This window comes from Balaenoptera ricei, chromosome 18 (assembly GCF_028023285.1).
Source record: "Balaenoptera ricei isolate mBalRic1 chromosome 18, mBalRic1.hap2, whole genome shotgun sequence".
NCBI classification, from domain to species: domain Eukaryota; kingdom Metazoa; phylum Chordata; class Mammalia; order Artiodactyla; family Balaenopteridae; genus Balaenoptera; species Balaenoptera ricei.
The window spans coordinates 2,789,897-2,803,677 of NC_082656.1; the positions used below are offsets into that span (position 1 = coordinate 2,789,897).

Here is a 13,781-nt window from a genome sequence, read left to right on the forward strand (position 1 = left end):
AAAAATGTTCACTGTCTCAGAAAGTGGGGACCTACTGTGAGGTTATGAATGATCCAAGTCCTCGTTTTCCCCTAAAGTTGACCCCCAAAGCATACTTTAGTTCAGCCTGCTTAAAACTGTAGAAGGTCTAATGCCAATTACAGAATGCATATCGAGTGCCTGCTCTGTGGCCCACACTGCCAAGTGCTGGGGAGGAAGAACAAGATGACAGATTCCCAACTCGCGGACGGTTCTGGCCCAACGGGCCCGACAGCACACGTGTCAGGGCTGCGCGTGCTTGGTGTCATGGGAACAGAGGAGAGTCGCAGGTAGAGGTGCGGTATTCCAGCGATCTCCCGGGCGGAGGGCGTGTCTGAGCCCTCTAGAACACCTCCCCCTGGTCTCACTGATGTTGCCTGAAGGCCACTGCAGCAGGGGACCCCGAGTTCAGTGTGAGCACCTGAGTCCCTTGGGTGGTTGAGATGTGCTGATTCCATCCCCGTGGTTTTCAGGTACCAGCAAGGTCAACCTGGTGAGGATCCCGTCCACGGCCTCCAGCCCGCGGGACACGGCCCTGGCTGCCGTGATCTGCAGCGCCCTGGCCACCGTCCTGCTGGCCCTGCTCATCCTCTGCGTCATATATTGTAAGCGGCAGTTTATGGAGAAGAAACCCAGCTGTGAGTTCTGAGCTCTTTCTGTGTCTTAGCGTCTTGGTGAAGGGTGTTTGTCCGTCATCACTGCCATCCGGGTGTCCGACGAGAACCTAAGAGGAGAGTCAGGTTGCAGCCAAAGGGACAGAGAGAACACGTGGAAACAGGCGTCCCAGGGGCCTGCTCCACAAGCGGCCTCCTGCCAAAAGGCGCAGAGGGCGCGGCCAGCGGGCAACATCACTTCCCGGGGACCTGAGGAGGCAGGGATACCCCCGCCCCTCGGCAGAAGCACAGCTCGTCTGAGTTCTGGCAACACAAGTACCTTACGTCTCGAGCTGCCTTGACCGATTGTTTCATACCTTTGCTTCCGTGTAAGAAGGAGTATTTTTAGCTGTGAACAGCAGCTCTCCTTTCCTTTATGACTGCAAAAGCTGGGGTGGTTCTGGCTGCGCTGTGATGTCCGTGGGCCCCTCCTGGGGAAGCTGTCTCGCTGACCGAGTTCTCGGCCTCCGCAGGGTCCCTGAGGGCACAGGACCTGCAGTACAACGGTTCTGAACTGTCCTGTTTCGACAGACCCCGGCTCAGCACCGCTGCGCCCCACGCCTGTTGTCAGTGCCACCGGGACTCGGCCCAGACCTGCGGTAAGTTCAGCGCTTGGGGGCCACTAGGAATGCGGGCCCTGAAGCCGCAAAGAACTGCTCCCACTCAGGTTTCCAGTTAAAGTTAATCTAGTTCAGTCCTTCTCCCCCGTCCCCTGATGTTTTGGGTGTTTTGTGTCTCTTAAGTATTGAACAGAAAAGAAGCATGTCATTAAAATTCTAGAATTTCTCAGTAACTTCTTAAGCAAGTTTGCCTTTATTTTGGGGTGAATTGATTTAGAATAATATGAGCCTTTTGCAGAACAGGGGATCCATCTCCTTTCTTGTCTGGTGGATTCCAACTGAACCTGCATGTAAGTGTCTTAGTGTCTTTTGGGATATCTTAAAGAAGAGGGAGGAGGGAGACCTATTGCAGGGTTTTCCACAAACCATAATTGTCTCTGGGGTTATTGACAGAAGTGAAAGTTTAGGGAAGTCCAGGCAGACCCCGGAGATACTGTGGGTTCGGTTCCAGACCACTGCAATAAAGTGAATATTGCAATAAAGCGAGTCACGTGATATTTTGGGGTTTCCCAGTGCATATAACAGTTACGTTTGCACTGTACTGTAGTCTATTAAGTGTGCAACAGCATTATGTCTAAAAAAATAATGTATACACCTTAATTTAAAAATACTTTATTGCTGAAAAATGCTAACCGTCATCTGAGCCTTCAGCGAGTATAGTAGTAACATTGAGATCCCTGATCACAGATCAGCATGACAAATATCACAATAATGAAAAAATAATGAAAAATTCGAAATATTGTGAGAATTACCAAAGTGGGACACAGACACAAAGTGAGGAGATGCTGTAGGAAAAATGCTGTCGATAGACCTGCTCAATGCAAGGTGGCCACAGACCTTCACTTTGGGAAAAAGCAATAACTGTGAGGCACGACACAGCCAGGTCTGCCTGTGATTCAGATGGACTTGGTTTCTAACGTGGGCAAAAAACGGGCAAAGGTGACACCAGCTGGCACCCTTCCTGCGCCTGTCCCCACGAACTCACCTCCTCTGCAAAGTAAAAATCGACGCGGCCGCAGCCCTTCCGGAAGCCTGCCCTATGCCTGCTCCGGCACCTGTGGTTGCAATAGCGCAGCAGCAGCATTTTGTCTCCTGTAATAACCTTCCTTGAAGTTAAACATTTCCCAGTTCAATTGCTTATTGTCTCAGAACTGTCCGATCTTTCTTTTCAAGAAATTGAAGGGTTCAGCTTTTCAGTCTAATATTTAATATGTGGGATAAGGCATCTTCAACGTCATTATTTCTCTACTGGCCACTACTGTCTTCTGCTTTAGGGTTGAGAATAAAACATAGAATTTCCGTAGCGTGCGTGGATCTGGTTTTGCCTTTGCCTGCAGACGTCGTAGACTCAGCTCCTGGCAGTAGCGATGCCTTGGTGATTCTCAAGGCGGCCCAAGCACTGCATTTTCTAGATGCTGTGCCAGGCACTGCCCCTAGATCAGAGTTAGCAAAGAGGATCGCTTGAGAGAGAAACTTGGGTTTGAAATGTGATCAAGTACAGCTTTGTGCAAACTCTGCCTCATCGTCACTTCTATCTGAAAAGAAAGATTAAATACGTGGATGGCTTTGTTGCACGTTTTTGTAATAGAACGCAGAGACTGGACAGAATCCGCCCCCGCTGTCACCCGCCCAGGTTCAGTATCGCTCATCATATAAATTGCTTCTTCCTTAGTGGCAGTGCCTATTTTCTTTTCACTTTTATTTTGACATAATTTCAGACTTTCAAAAATGTTGAAAGAATAGGACAAAGAATTCCCACATACCCTGTACCTCGATTCCCCCAGTATTAGCATTGTATCTCATTTCCACATTTGCTTTATCATTTTTATCTCTTTCTAAGTATGGTGGGTGTACACAGTCGACCCTTGAACAACTTGGGGGTTAGGGGCACCCACTCTCCACCCAGTCAAAAATCAACGTGTAACTTATAGTTGGCCCTCTGTATCTGCGGCTTCTCTGTGTTCACGGTTTCTCCGTATCCGTGGTCCTGCATCCTCGGAGCCAAATACCCGCTGATCATGTGGCACTGTAGTATTTACTGTTGAGTATTTACTCCAAGACGTGCACCCACACACTGCAAATCCACGTTGTTCAAGGGCCAACTGTGTGCTTTACATAGACATGTACACAGTTTTTAAATTTCCATTTAAAAATCAGTTGCAGGGAGTTCACTGGTGGCCTAGGGTTAGGATTCTGGGCTTTCACTGCCGTGGCCTGGGTTCAGTCCCTGGTTGGCGAACAGAGATCCCACAAGCTGTGCGGTGCAGCCAAAAAAAGAGAAAAATCTGTTGCAGATGAGGTGTCCCTTTACTTCAGTGCTTGTTTCCTAAGAACAAGAATGTTCTCTTACACACAGCATGATTATTGCTAATTTCCTAATTTTGTCTGTATGCTTTACTATATTTATAGTTTTATAAAATCAGAATTACATATGTCTGTATATGTAGAGAGAGAAGTCTAGAAGGCTGTTCAGAAATGTGGACAGTGTTTTACAGCTTACGGAATTAAGGAAGATTTATATTTTAATTTCTGATCTAATCTCTCTATTTTTAAAGTTTTTTTCTTCAGTGAATGTGTATTATCTTTGTAACCAAAAATACATACCGCTTCAGTGAACATAATAGTTTGCAAAGCTGTGTGCACATAGATAGCTATTCTTTAAGATACATTCCTAGCAGTAAAAAGACAAAAAGGTGTGTGTGTATTGAGTTAAAGGGTTTAGACGTTTATGTTCTGCGCTGTGTGGCTAGGCCACTCTGCAGAAACTCTGTGCTCTTTCCACCCTCGTCAGCCATACGTCATTTCACGTACCCTCTCATCATTCCTCTTCATCCTTATTTTCATTGCAGTAAAATAGACATCACCTTAAATTTACCGTTTTAGCCGTTTCTCAGTGCACAGTTGGGGGGCATTAAGCACGTTCACATTGTTGTGCAACCGTCACCACCATCCCCAGTACTTCTCCACGACCCCAAACTGAAACCCTGTCCCCTTTAAACACTAACCCCCTATTCTTCCTGCCCTCCAGCCCCTGGGACCCACCATCCTACTTTCTGTCTCCAGGAATTTGACTCTTCCTGGTCCTTCATAGAAGTGGTCCATCATTTTTAAGATAAGAAAAAAGAGAAAAAATTAAACCTCATAACCCCTTTCCCCCCGAAAGTCACCCAAAGGGGATAGCTAAATTTTCAAGAGCAGTGTTGAACTGGTATAAACAAGCGCTGCACCTCACAGCCCTGCCGGCTTTCCTAGGGCCCGTGCATCTCATCCCATCCGCATGCTGTGACGGGGCCTGCAGCGTCGGCCGGGAGACTCCTGCTTGCAGGGTGCACTCCAAGGCCATTCTTCAGGACAGGTAAATGGGTGTTTTTAATCTATGTAATTTCATGTTCGCGTGTGCAAATATACAGGCTATACTCATTCACCAATTTTTATGTGAAACTATGGGACATCACTTTTTTAGTATTATTAATAACATTCTAGACATTGTAGGGGGTGGGAACTTTGGCAAGAATTAGGTAAGTGTCTCAGGGTTACTGATAGCCAATGTAACATTCTTTATTCTTTATATTCCACTAATTTTGTTTTTGTCTTATATTCATGATTTGTGACACTTCCATCATCTGTAAGTAATTTTTAGCATGTCACATACTCAGAGAATTTTAGAACAGCAATCAAAGGAACTCAGTTAAGACCCAGGAAACTGCCTATTTTAGACATCGGATTAAGTTTAACTATATTGGTTAGAAGTAGGTATAAAAATTCGGTTTTAAAGTAAATGTAGTAATTTAACTTACTGTATTGAAGCAAGTTTATAACAAAGGAAACACGAGAATTCTGACTTAATAACTTGTTGTTTATTTCATCTAGAAAACTGAAAAGCATAGCTGGAATGTTGCTTTGTAGTAGGTTTTTCTCCCAGTAGAGTACTTACAGCTCCTTCGAACATGTGTCCAGAAACACAGGTCCAGCGGGGGAAGCAATGCCAACTTTCTTCGGGTCTCTTTCGAGGTCCATCTGTGGCGAGTTTTCGGACGCCTGGCCTCTGATGCAAAATCCCAGCTGTGGTGACGACATCTCTTCCTGCGATTCTTATCCTGAGCTCCCTGGAGAAGATGTTCGCTCTCTCAATCCAGAGAGTGCAAGCTCGGCATCCTTGGACTCAAACAGTAGTCGGGGTGTGGTTGGTGGGGCGGTTCCAATTCAAGCTCATCCTGAAAACTTTACAGAAACTACTGATTTATCGAGACTCGACAACTCAGTGCCAGAACCAGCGCTAACTCAGGACGCGCTCACTGCTAGAAATCAGCTGGATCAGGAGAGAGGAGATGTCCATCACCTGACCACTCAGCCGTCACCCCAGGTAAGGCAGCGATGGATTTGCTGTGGGCACAGCAATGATTTAAGGAATCCCAGAGGGAACAGGACTCTGTCCTCCATTAAATGTGGGGGAACCTGGGGAGAAGGTCTTTCCGTCCTTCATAACTTCTTGTATGTTATAGGAGAATATATTTAAATTAAATTTCAGGAGTCTTTTTTTTAAACTAATAGCTCATCTCTAAGGCCATCCAGGGCAGCCGCATTCTTTTCTCCTCTTGTCACTCCAGCTACCCAGCACCGCACCCCAGCACCATCCTGATTGAGAGATGAGTTATTTATGGGAGCATCTTGGAAGCAGTTCCTCACCTTTGTCTTCCCCCGTGATGTTCTTATGCCCAATACTTACATGCTGTCCATTCACGGTCGAGTTAATGAGAATTTAGGTCCCCTCGGCTACCCTTTTCCCTCCTCTCTCTTTCACTGTGGTTTTTCTAGATTGCTTTGCTTTGACTGATTGATCAGTTTGGTTGGAAATTGATTGTTGGTTGTGATCTGGCACCAAAGACAGTAGAAGAACCTTCCAGATGGAAGGGTCTGAAATCAGGTTTTGGGGTGGGGCGGGTGGTGACTGCAGGGAGATGGGGCTCTGGCACCGGGGGTACCTGGGCACTGGCCCTGCTTTCTCCTCCAGGTGAGGAGGTGGCCTTTGCTGAATTTGACTTAATGTGTATAAGCGTTTCCTGAATGTGAGCACATACATCGTTGGTGTACGTTCTTCTGGAAGAATGATGCCGGCCTTGAGTATGAAAGGGCAGAATCACAGCAACAGGGGCTCCCAGGCCCCGCAAGCCCTGTTCTGCCCAGACAGGGCTGCTGTCATCCTTGGTCCTGCCTGCCCCGGATCAGGGACGCGGCCGATGAGGCACAGGCACACTGCGTGGGCTCCTGGATAGCACCTCTGTTTCCTTGAGACGTCCTGTCTTTGTCTCATAAAATCAGAAGGAGTCTAAAGTCAGTGTGGATGGAGATAGTTCCTTCTAAGAACAAATTTGTGGGTTTATATGCATCTAAATCTGCAGTACTTTTTTTTTTTAACTATGAGGAAAATCTATAAAGCATGTACAGGGAATTCTGTACTGAAAACATGTGTTGGCTTTGGAGAAAAAACGATGCTGGTTTTCTCATAATAACGGAAATGAAGAAGAGATCAATGAAAGGAGGAAAATCAAACAAATTAGGCAGTTTAAAAAGCACAGACTACGTACCTCTATAGCTGGGAAAGGTCACTTACTGACCTTGTTCTTTGGAGCCGGCCTCTAATTTTCACACTGTTCATGAGGATAGTAAGAAAAGACTTAAGAGTTGGCCTAGGTGCATATAGGTCTCAGAATGGACGTGGCCCACAGACCTTTGGACAGAGAACCCCCAGCAGCCCAGAGCAGCTAACAAGCCCCGAGAATGGGTGAGAGCAGGACGCAGAAGACAGGATACGGGGCCCTTTGGCAGCTAATCCCTACATCCCAATCGGATGCCTTGCCACGTACTCTAAAATGAACATCTTAGGACACTTAATATTTAATCTGAGTCACATTTTCATTACAAAATGCTGAAGTTTCTTTTCCATCAAGTCACTTGGTTCTGACGATAAACTTGCTTGTGTTGCCTTCACGAATTATGTGTTTCACCTTCTCGTGTATCTACTGTCAGAAGAAAGTCTGAGTGGCTGCAGTGATGGTGCTACCATCGGACTAGCTACAGTTCTTCCGAGTATTGTCAGTAAATAGAATTACTGCTCGTCTTAATTTTGTAGCTTGTCCCCAATTTTGTGGTGTAAATTCTAAAACTAAGGAATAAAGCATCTCGAAGCCAAGTCGTGTCCGAAGCAACTCAGCCTGCCCTTTTTCCTGTCTATGTTATCGAGGAGGTGGGGGTTAGGGTGGATAAGCCCTTTTGTCACAGCTACATGGATGCAAAATTGTAGAAACATAGTTTAGTATGTAAGATTGGTGCATCATGACATGCATTCTTTTCAGAATTGTCAAGGTAATTATGATTACATAAAGATACCTTCAACTCAAAGTCTGATGGAAAGTTATAATTACGTATAAGATGAATGAGAAAATGTTACATTCAGGTTGCTCCATGTAATTTATTTATTTATTTTTGAGGTAGTTCTCGGTGGCTAAGGACATCACCAAATATTTTTTTTATAAATTTATTTATTTTATTTATTTATTTTTGGCTCCGTTGGGTCTTCGTTGTTGCACGCGGGCTTTCTCTAGTTGCGGTGAGCGGGGCTACTCTTCCTTGCAGTGCACGGGCTTCTCATTGCGGTGGCTTCTCTTGTTGCGGAGCACGGGCTCTAGGCACACGGGCTTCAGTAGTTGTGGCACACAGGCTCAGTAGTTGTGGCTCGTGGGCTCTAGAGCGCAGGCTCAGGAGTTGTGGCGCACGGGCTTAGTTGCTCCACGACATGTGGGATCTTCCCGGACCAGGGCTCGAACCCATGTCTCCTGCATTGGCAGGCAGATTCTCAACCACTGCGCCACCAGTGAAGCCCCATTCCATGTAATTTATTAATGAAGGGTTTTTATAGGCTTTCCAAGATGTGTTGTCTTATAACTATTAGATAATTTTGGCAAATCTAAATAAGACATCCTGAATTCAGGAAAGGGATTGTTATAGTGTAAATCATTTCCATTTTCTCCATATAATTGAAAATAGCAAATAATATTTTGAGCCCATTTTAAGCGAGAATCTTTTCTAAACTCTGAAAAACACTTCTCTTAGTTGTAGTTACTGAACTTACCTCTTGCAAAGAATTTGATTTCGGAAGCTTTCCATTAATGGACCAGAGGGCAGGACTCCTGGCTCTTCAAGTTCAAGTGCAGTGAGCTTGGCCCCTGATGTGGGCTCACTCCTAACTCAGGAGGGCACTGTTTCCTGTTTGGGGGTTGGATGAGGGCAGCTGTTGCCAAAACAGCCCCACCCCTTTTTAAACAATTTATTTCTATTTTATTTTCAATGAAACTTTAAATTCCTACCCAGGCACTCACTTGTATTTTAACCTCTATTTCACTTGAATACAAGTTTCATTCACTTGTATTTTAACCTCTATTCACTCTTTATTCCCCAGCTTTATGGAGATGTAATTGACATATAACATAGCATAAGTTAAAGGTGTACAGTGTGATTCGATTTATTGCCACGTGCACCAAGGGACTTTTGTCTGTATTTGGTGTGAGCCTCAGATTTCTAACGTGTGATGCATTTGTTTCCGAAAATTTATTTTTACACGGTAGTCTTCCTGTGGGTAGTTTAATGCCACCCAGAGTCTGATATGATAGTTATGGTTCAGGATAAAGCAAATAGGAGTGAGAGCTGTCTTTAGTCTGTATGATTCCATTTTAATCAAATGTTCCCTAAACAACACCTCCCCAGAAGGGAACCAGGACTAACATATTGAGACATCACTTGCTAAGATATTTGGGAGAATGAAGCCAGCCTGTTTAATAACAGGAAAAGCTTTCTTTGGTGGTGTTTCTTAACCAACGTTTTAAATGTCAACATGAAATAATGGAAGGAATGGTAGAAAAGATAGGAGATGACCTGGGTTCTAGTTTCTCAATCTATCAAAATCTCTATTTTTTCCTTATTGGCCAATTAAGTATAATTTTCCTCCCTGGTAGCATTAATATGGTTGTTATTATCGTATCAGTTGATCAACATATTTGATAAAACTATCTTATTATTGAGAGAACCTCAGAAGTTTCTATTTCTAGATAATCTCCTTAGACCTTTGAAAAAAATTTTTTCTGTAAATGTGTCTGATATGTCACTAATGCCAAATTAGTGGTAAGTTAATGAAGGTTACTGCGTGAATGAAGGTTTCACTCACATATAATAACACGCAGGTGACCCAAGCCTCAGCCCCTCCCAAAGTGAGGTCACTGTGCTTTTGTGATAAGGGACAGATCTAAAGGCTGCTCTCTCCTGAGGACGTTTGCCCTGTGACGTATGTGTGAGTATTCCAGGGAGGTCATTATAAGAGAAGTCTCATTCCCAGACTCTTTCTAAACTTTCTCCAATGGCTTCGCAGAAGTTTTAAATTCAAAGACTAAGAATAGCATTAATTATTAACCATCTTTGTTCTTTTAAAGAATAGACTAAAGAATCCTAAAATCTTTACCTACAATTGCTTTAAAAGAGTGCAACACAGAAACAAGCTTTAAATGTTTGACTGAGGTTGAAAATCAGCAAAAGAATTGTTCATTGATATAGTTTGTTTGGGGCACATTTTCATCTTTTAAGGACTGTTTGCACATATGGAGTGACTGTGGGTTGTGAGGAAATCTTTCTTTATTTTTATTCTCAGAGTACCTGATATTGGGACACCCTTACAGGAGTTTCTTGTCCATATATTATAAAATTCATGTGCACAATTAGTAAAAGCTAAGCACCATAAATTTTTACAGTCACAGTTGAGGGCTTTAATTTGTAAGGTGCTGTGTTCAAAGCTGTCCTTCTGTCACCGTTTCAGGAGGCCGAAAGGACTTGCTTCTTTCTGCAGTGAAGTGTCGTACGGAGGCCAAAGGGCGGCCACTCCTCTGCTTATGGACTCAGCACCGTCTGGACCTCGCGTGGCATCTGGGGGAAGAAAGTAAATCTGAACCACACTGACAGCATTTTAAGCCTTTCAACCAGTTGCTTCTGAGCCAGACCAGCTGTAAGCTGAGACCTCAAGGAATACACTCCAAGCACTTCTGGGACTTTGCATCTTTCCTGCACAAGAAGCTTCTACGCTACAGGCTGACTTCAGAGACTGACGGGCCAAGTTTGCAGCCACCGAGCTTAGGGGTGTAACAAGAAACAGAAATGCATTCGTGCTTCTTTTCATGGCGGAGGTGGTTTGCCGAGACTGAAGACCCAGAGTATAAATTTTCATTTACGTTTTCTTTCCAGAAATAATTTCATGTATCCTACTAAAAGTCAACGTCAGATTAGTTACTTTAGTTTTTAGGTAGGATGGATGGGTTCAAAAGGGAGTGTTTTTATTTCCTGAAGGTCACTTTTTCATCCTCTACATAATTAGCATAGGAGGTTAGAATTGACTTAGCGTGGCCTGCCTGAGTCTTGGGTTTATTAGATGATGTTAACGGTCCTCACTGGGAATCAGAAGAGACCAAATCCTGCAGAATTGACGCTTCTCGCCTCAGCCACTGTCTTGTGAACAGCGGCTGAGTTAGTTAACAAGAGGGGCCTGAGTTAGGACATGTGTTTGGGAAAGAACTGCCCATCCCTCCGAGTTAAAAACCCCTTAGCGTGCGCATTCTAGATTAGCAGATTTATGTGAAAATCCATGGATATGGAAGCATTTGTTACTTCTGTCCCTGGGACTGAGCTTAAAAGATCCAGAATTTCTCTTTTATAGAGAATCGGTATTTATAATGATCTTTTATTTGCATCATATTTTATACTAAAGGCTTTAGAAATGACAACATATCAGGTTTCCCTACTACTGAAACGTGACACCAGGTGAGTAGTCTTAGGAGACTCTGCGTATTAGGACGAGAAGAAATAGCACAACTTGCAGGCAGCGTTTAGGTGAATGGATTACGACTGCCGTCGTGTAGCTTGACCAGGACATCACAGGGCTCCCACCCATCTCCTCGGCTTCGTCAGCACGGTGATTCCCACCGTAGCCCAACGGCGCTGGATTTGAGAGTCTGGTGCTTCTCTGGAGGTGATCCGTCCCCTACCACCTTGGTATTCACCTACTAGAACTAGCTCTAGAGCTGGGACAGAAATAACCCAGCTCAGGCATGAACCAGGGGCTGGCTCGTTTGCTCATCTCTGCGCCCTGGAGAGGAATTATTTGAGCAGGGTTTATTTTTTTCCTGCTTGAACGTACGTGATCAGCTCTGGCTGTTGTCTTTTAAGTGATTACTATTAGCTCTGTCCCAGTTGCACTTAAAAAAGAAACAGACCTTTGAACATCCCTGTGTTAGAGAACGCTGAGATATTTTGTTTCCAAATCAGTGTCTTCTACTTGACATTTAAAGTCGGCATTAGAGGGTATTCCTGGGCAGTCCAGTGGTTAGGATTCAGCACTTTGACTGCGGAGGGCCTGGGTTCAATCCCTGGTCGGGGAATTAAGATCCTGCAAGCTGCACGATGCAGCAAAAAAAAAAAAAAAAGAGTTTAAAGTGAGCATTAGAGATCTGCCTTTCCCAAGGACATTTTTATCTTCCCTCTTATTGCCCCGTGCTTTGCTCTCTTGCAGTAGTGAGCTCTCACGAGGCCTCTTCCTCGTGCTGGGACTGTCCCTCTATCCGCAGTTCAGGATCCGTGTGCGGACATGAGCTCAGGGTGTGTCGTGCACGTGACCTCCGTTCCTTTGACTGAAATGGGAAATTAGAGGGTCTCGTGGTAATGCACAGCCTTTCCTGTCTACCTGGTGTCCCATCATAGTTGATTGACTTTCTTTTTTCTCTTCCTTTTTTAGCCTAAACCAGTGGTTCCTAAGCTCTGGTACTCACCAACTCTTCTGAGACTTGCCCTTAGGAAATGTATATAAAGTATTTAGGACCTGATCACAAGAGGTCCACGAAAATGCAAGTTTCACTGTAAGTCACACGTGTGCCGTAGTTTGTAATCTGATCACTTTTGTGATGACAGAGGGGTGATCAAAGTAGGCCAGGGTTGTGCTCCTTTTTGTAACCTGAGTATATTTTCCACATGTAGAGCCCTCTTTAACTTCAAAGGCAAAAACACTTGCAGGAGAAAGCTAAGATTGATGGGAATGGGACTTTGGCCGCAAATCCTGAAACATCACTTTTGATCAATAGAGAAATACTTAGGGTTAAAAACTTGATTTCATTTGATACTGCATTTGAAAAATCCTGGGTTATTTTGTTGTGGACCATTTTTAAAGTCTTTATTGAATTTGTTACAATATTGCTTCTGTTTTATGTTTTGGTTTTTTTTGACCCCAAGACATCTGGGATCTTAGCTCCCTGACCAGGGATCGAACCCGCACCTCCTGAATTGTAAGGCGAAGTCGTAACCACTGGACCGCCAGGGAAGTCCCGATCCTGGGTTATTTTTATTCAGAGGAAGACAGTTTACTACCATGTGCTGTGGAAACATACAATGATGTTATAGTCTACACTCTTTGTAAATGCTGTAGAGGACAGTCCAGTTGGCATTTCATATCAATATCCTGCAGAACTCGGATAAACTCAGCTGCTAGGGTGCTGATGCCAGGATCGCCATCAGCTAATAACAGGGCTGGGAGTGCGGGTGCTTGTGACTTCCGGCACTGCAGAAGCTCCCTGACAAGGATGAGATCAGGATTGGGGAACAACCACATAAAGGCATGGGGTTTTCTAATCTTGTGTATATGGAATGTATTTGTCAAATGTAGATTTTTCTACTTTAGATAAAGTGTTAATGTTGCTGTTACCTAGGTTAAGCACTATTGTCTGTGCTAGTAAAAAAAAAAAATAGAAAAGGAAAAAATACCCATCATTGCTTTAAGGCAGTCAGCTTGCATCAATTTAGACCTCATCCTGACTATTTTGCATACTGGAATTGATAAATTTGTAAATGTTGGTTTCCTTACATAACTAGTTTTGTAAGACCTTTTTTAATTTGTGAATAAAATTGTTACCTGGTATTCTTATCGACACGTCTGGTGAGAAAATGGTTGATGGTGTGAATGCTCCCCTCCTGCTCTCCGTGGAGGGTCTCACTAAGATCTCCTCTTTCCCCATGTATCCCTCTCCGGATTTCAGACTCTAGGAGGGAGATTTGGAATCCTCTGGTTACATCTCTCGGGCTGGTCAAGCTACTGAAAAATGTACTGAGTTATCTGAGAAGCTTTAGTATCAAGGTTTTCTCATGACCTCTTTTTTTTTTTTTTTTCCTTCATTTTGTGACACCGAGAGGGAAGGTCTGAAGAAGGAGAAGTTTTCCGTTCATTCTCTTTGGAGGTCAGTGGGGCGTTCTCCTGGGAGAGGTGGGCTGTGGGAGTGAGGGACCGCGCACAGGGCAGCGCTGGTCACCGTGAGAGCCCTTGTTTCTTGCCAGCTCCTTGCCTTCTCCCTTCTCAGCCCCCCTTTTCCTTCCCTTCCTTCCCTCAGTAAAGCTTTGAAAGCTGTTCCTAGAT

At 44.4% G+C, this 13,781-nt stretch overlaps 1 protein-coding gene across 4 annotated transcripts in view; it reads left to right on the top strand.

The window, feature by feature from the left end:
- Nucleotides 1–13,282, top strand: part of TNFRSF19 (TNF receptor superfamily member 19) — a 91,140-nt gene extending 77,858 nt beyond the window's left edge. For 3 of the 4 annotated variants that reach the window (XM_059902622.1, XM_059902624.1, XM_059902623.1), the window contains exons 6-10: nucleotides 492–656; nucleotides 1,145–1,270; nucleotides 4,526–4,646; nucleotides 5,249–5,654; nucleotides 10,152–13,282. In XM_059902622.1, the coding sequence (XP_059758605.1) occupies nucleotides 492–656; nucleotides 1,145–1,270; nucleotides 4,526–4,646; nucleotides 5,249–5,654; nucleotides 10,152–10,184 (851 nt within the window). In that variant the 3' untranslated portion in view covers nucleotides 10,185–13,282. The remainder of the gene's footprint in view (nucleotides 1–491; nucleotides 657–1,144; nucleotides 1,271–4,525; nucleotides 4,647–5,248; nucleotides 5,655–10,151) is intronic. The other variant, XM_059902625.1, reaches the window with a different exon arrangement.
- The last annotated feature ends 499 nt before the right edge of the window (nucleotides 13,283–13,781 follow it).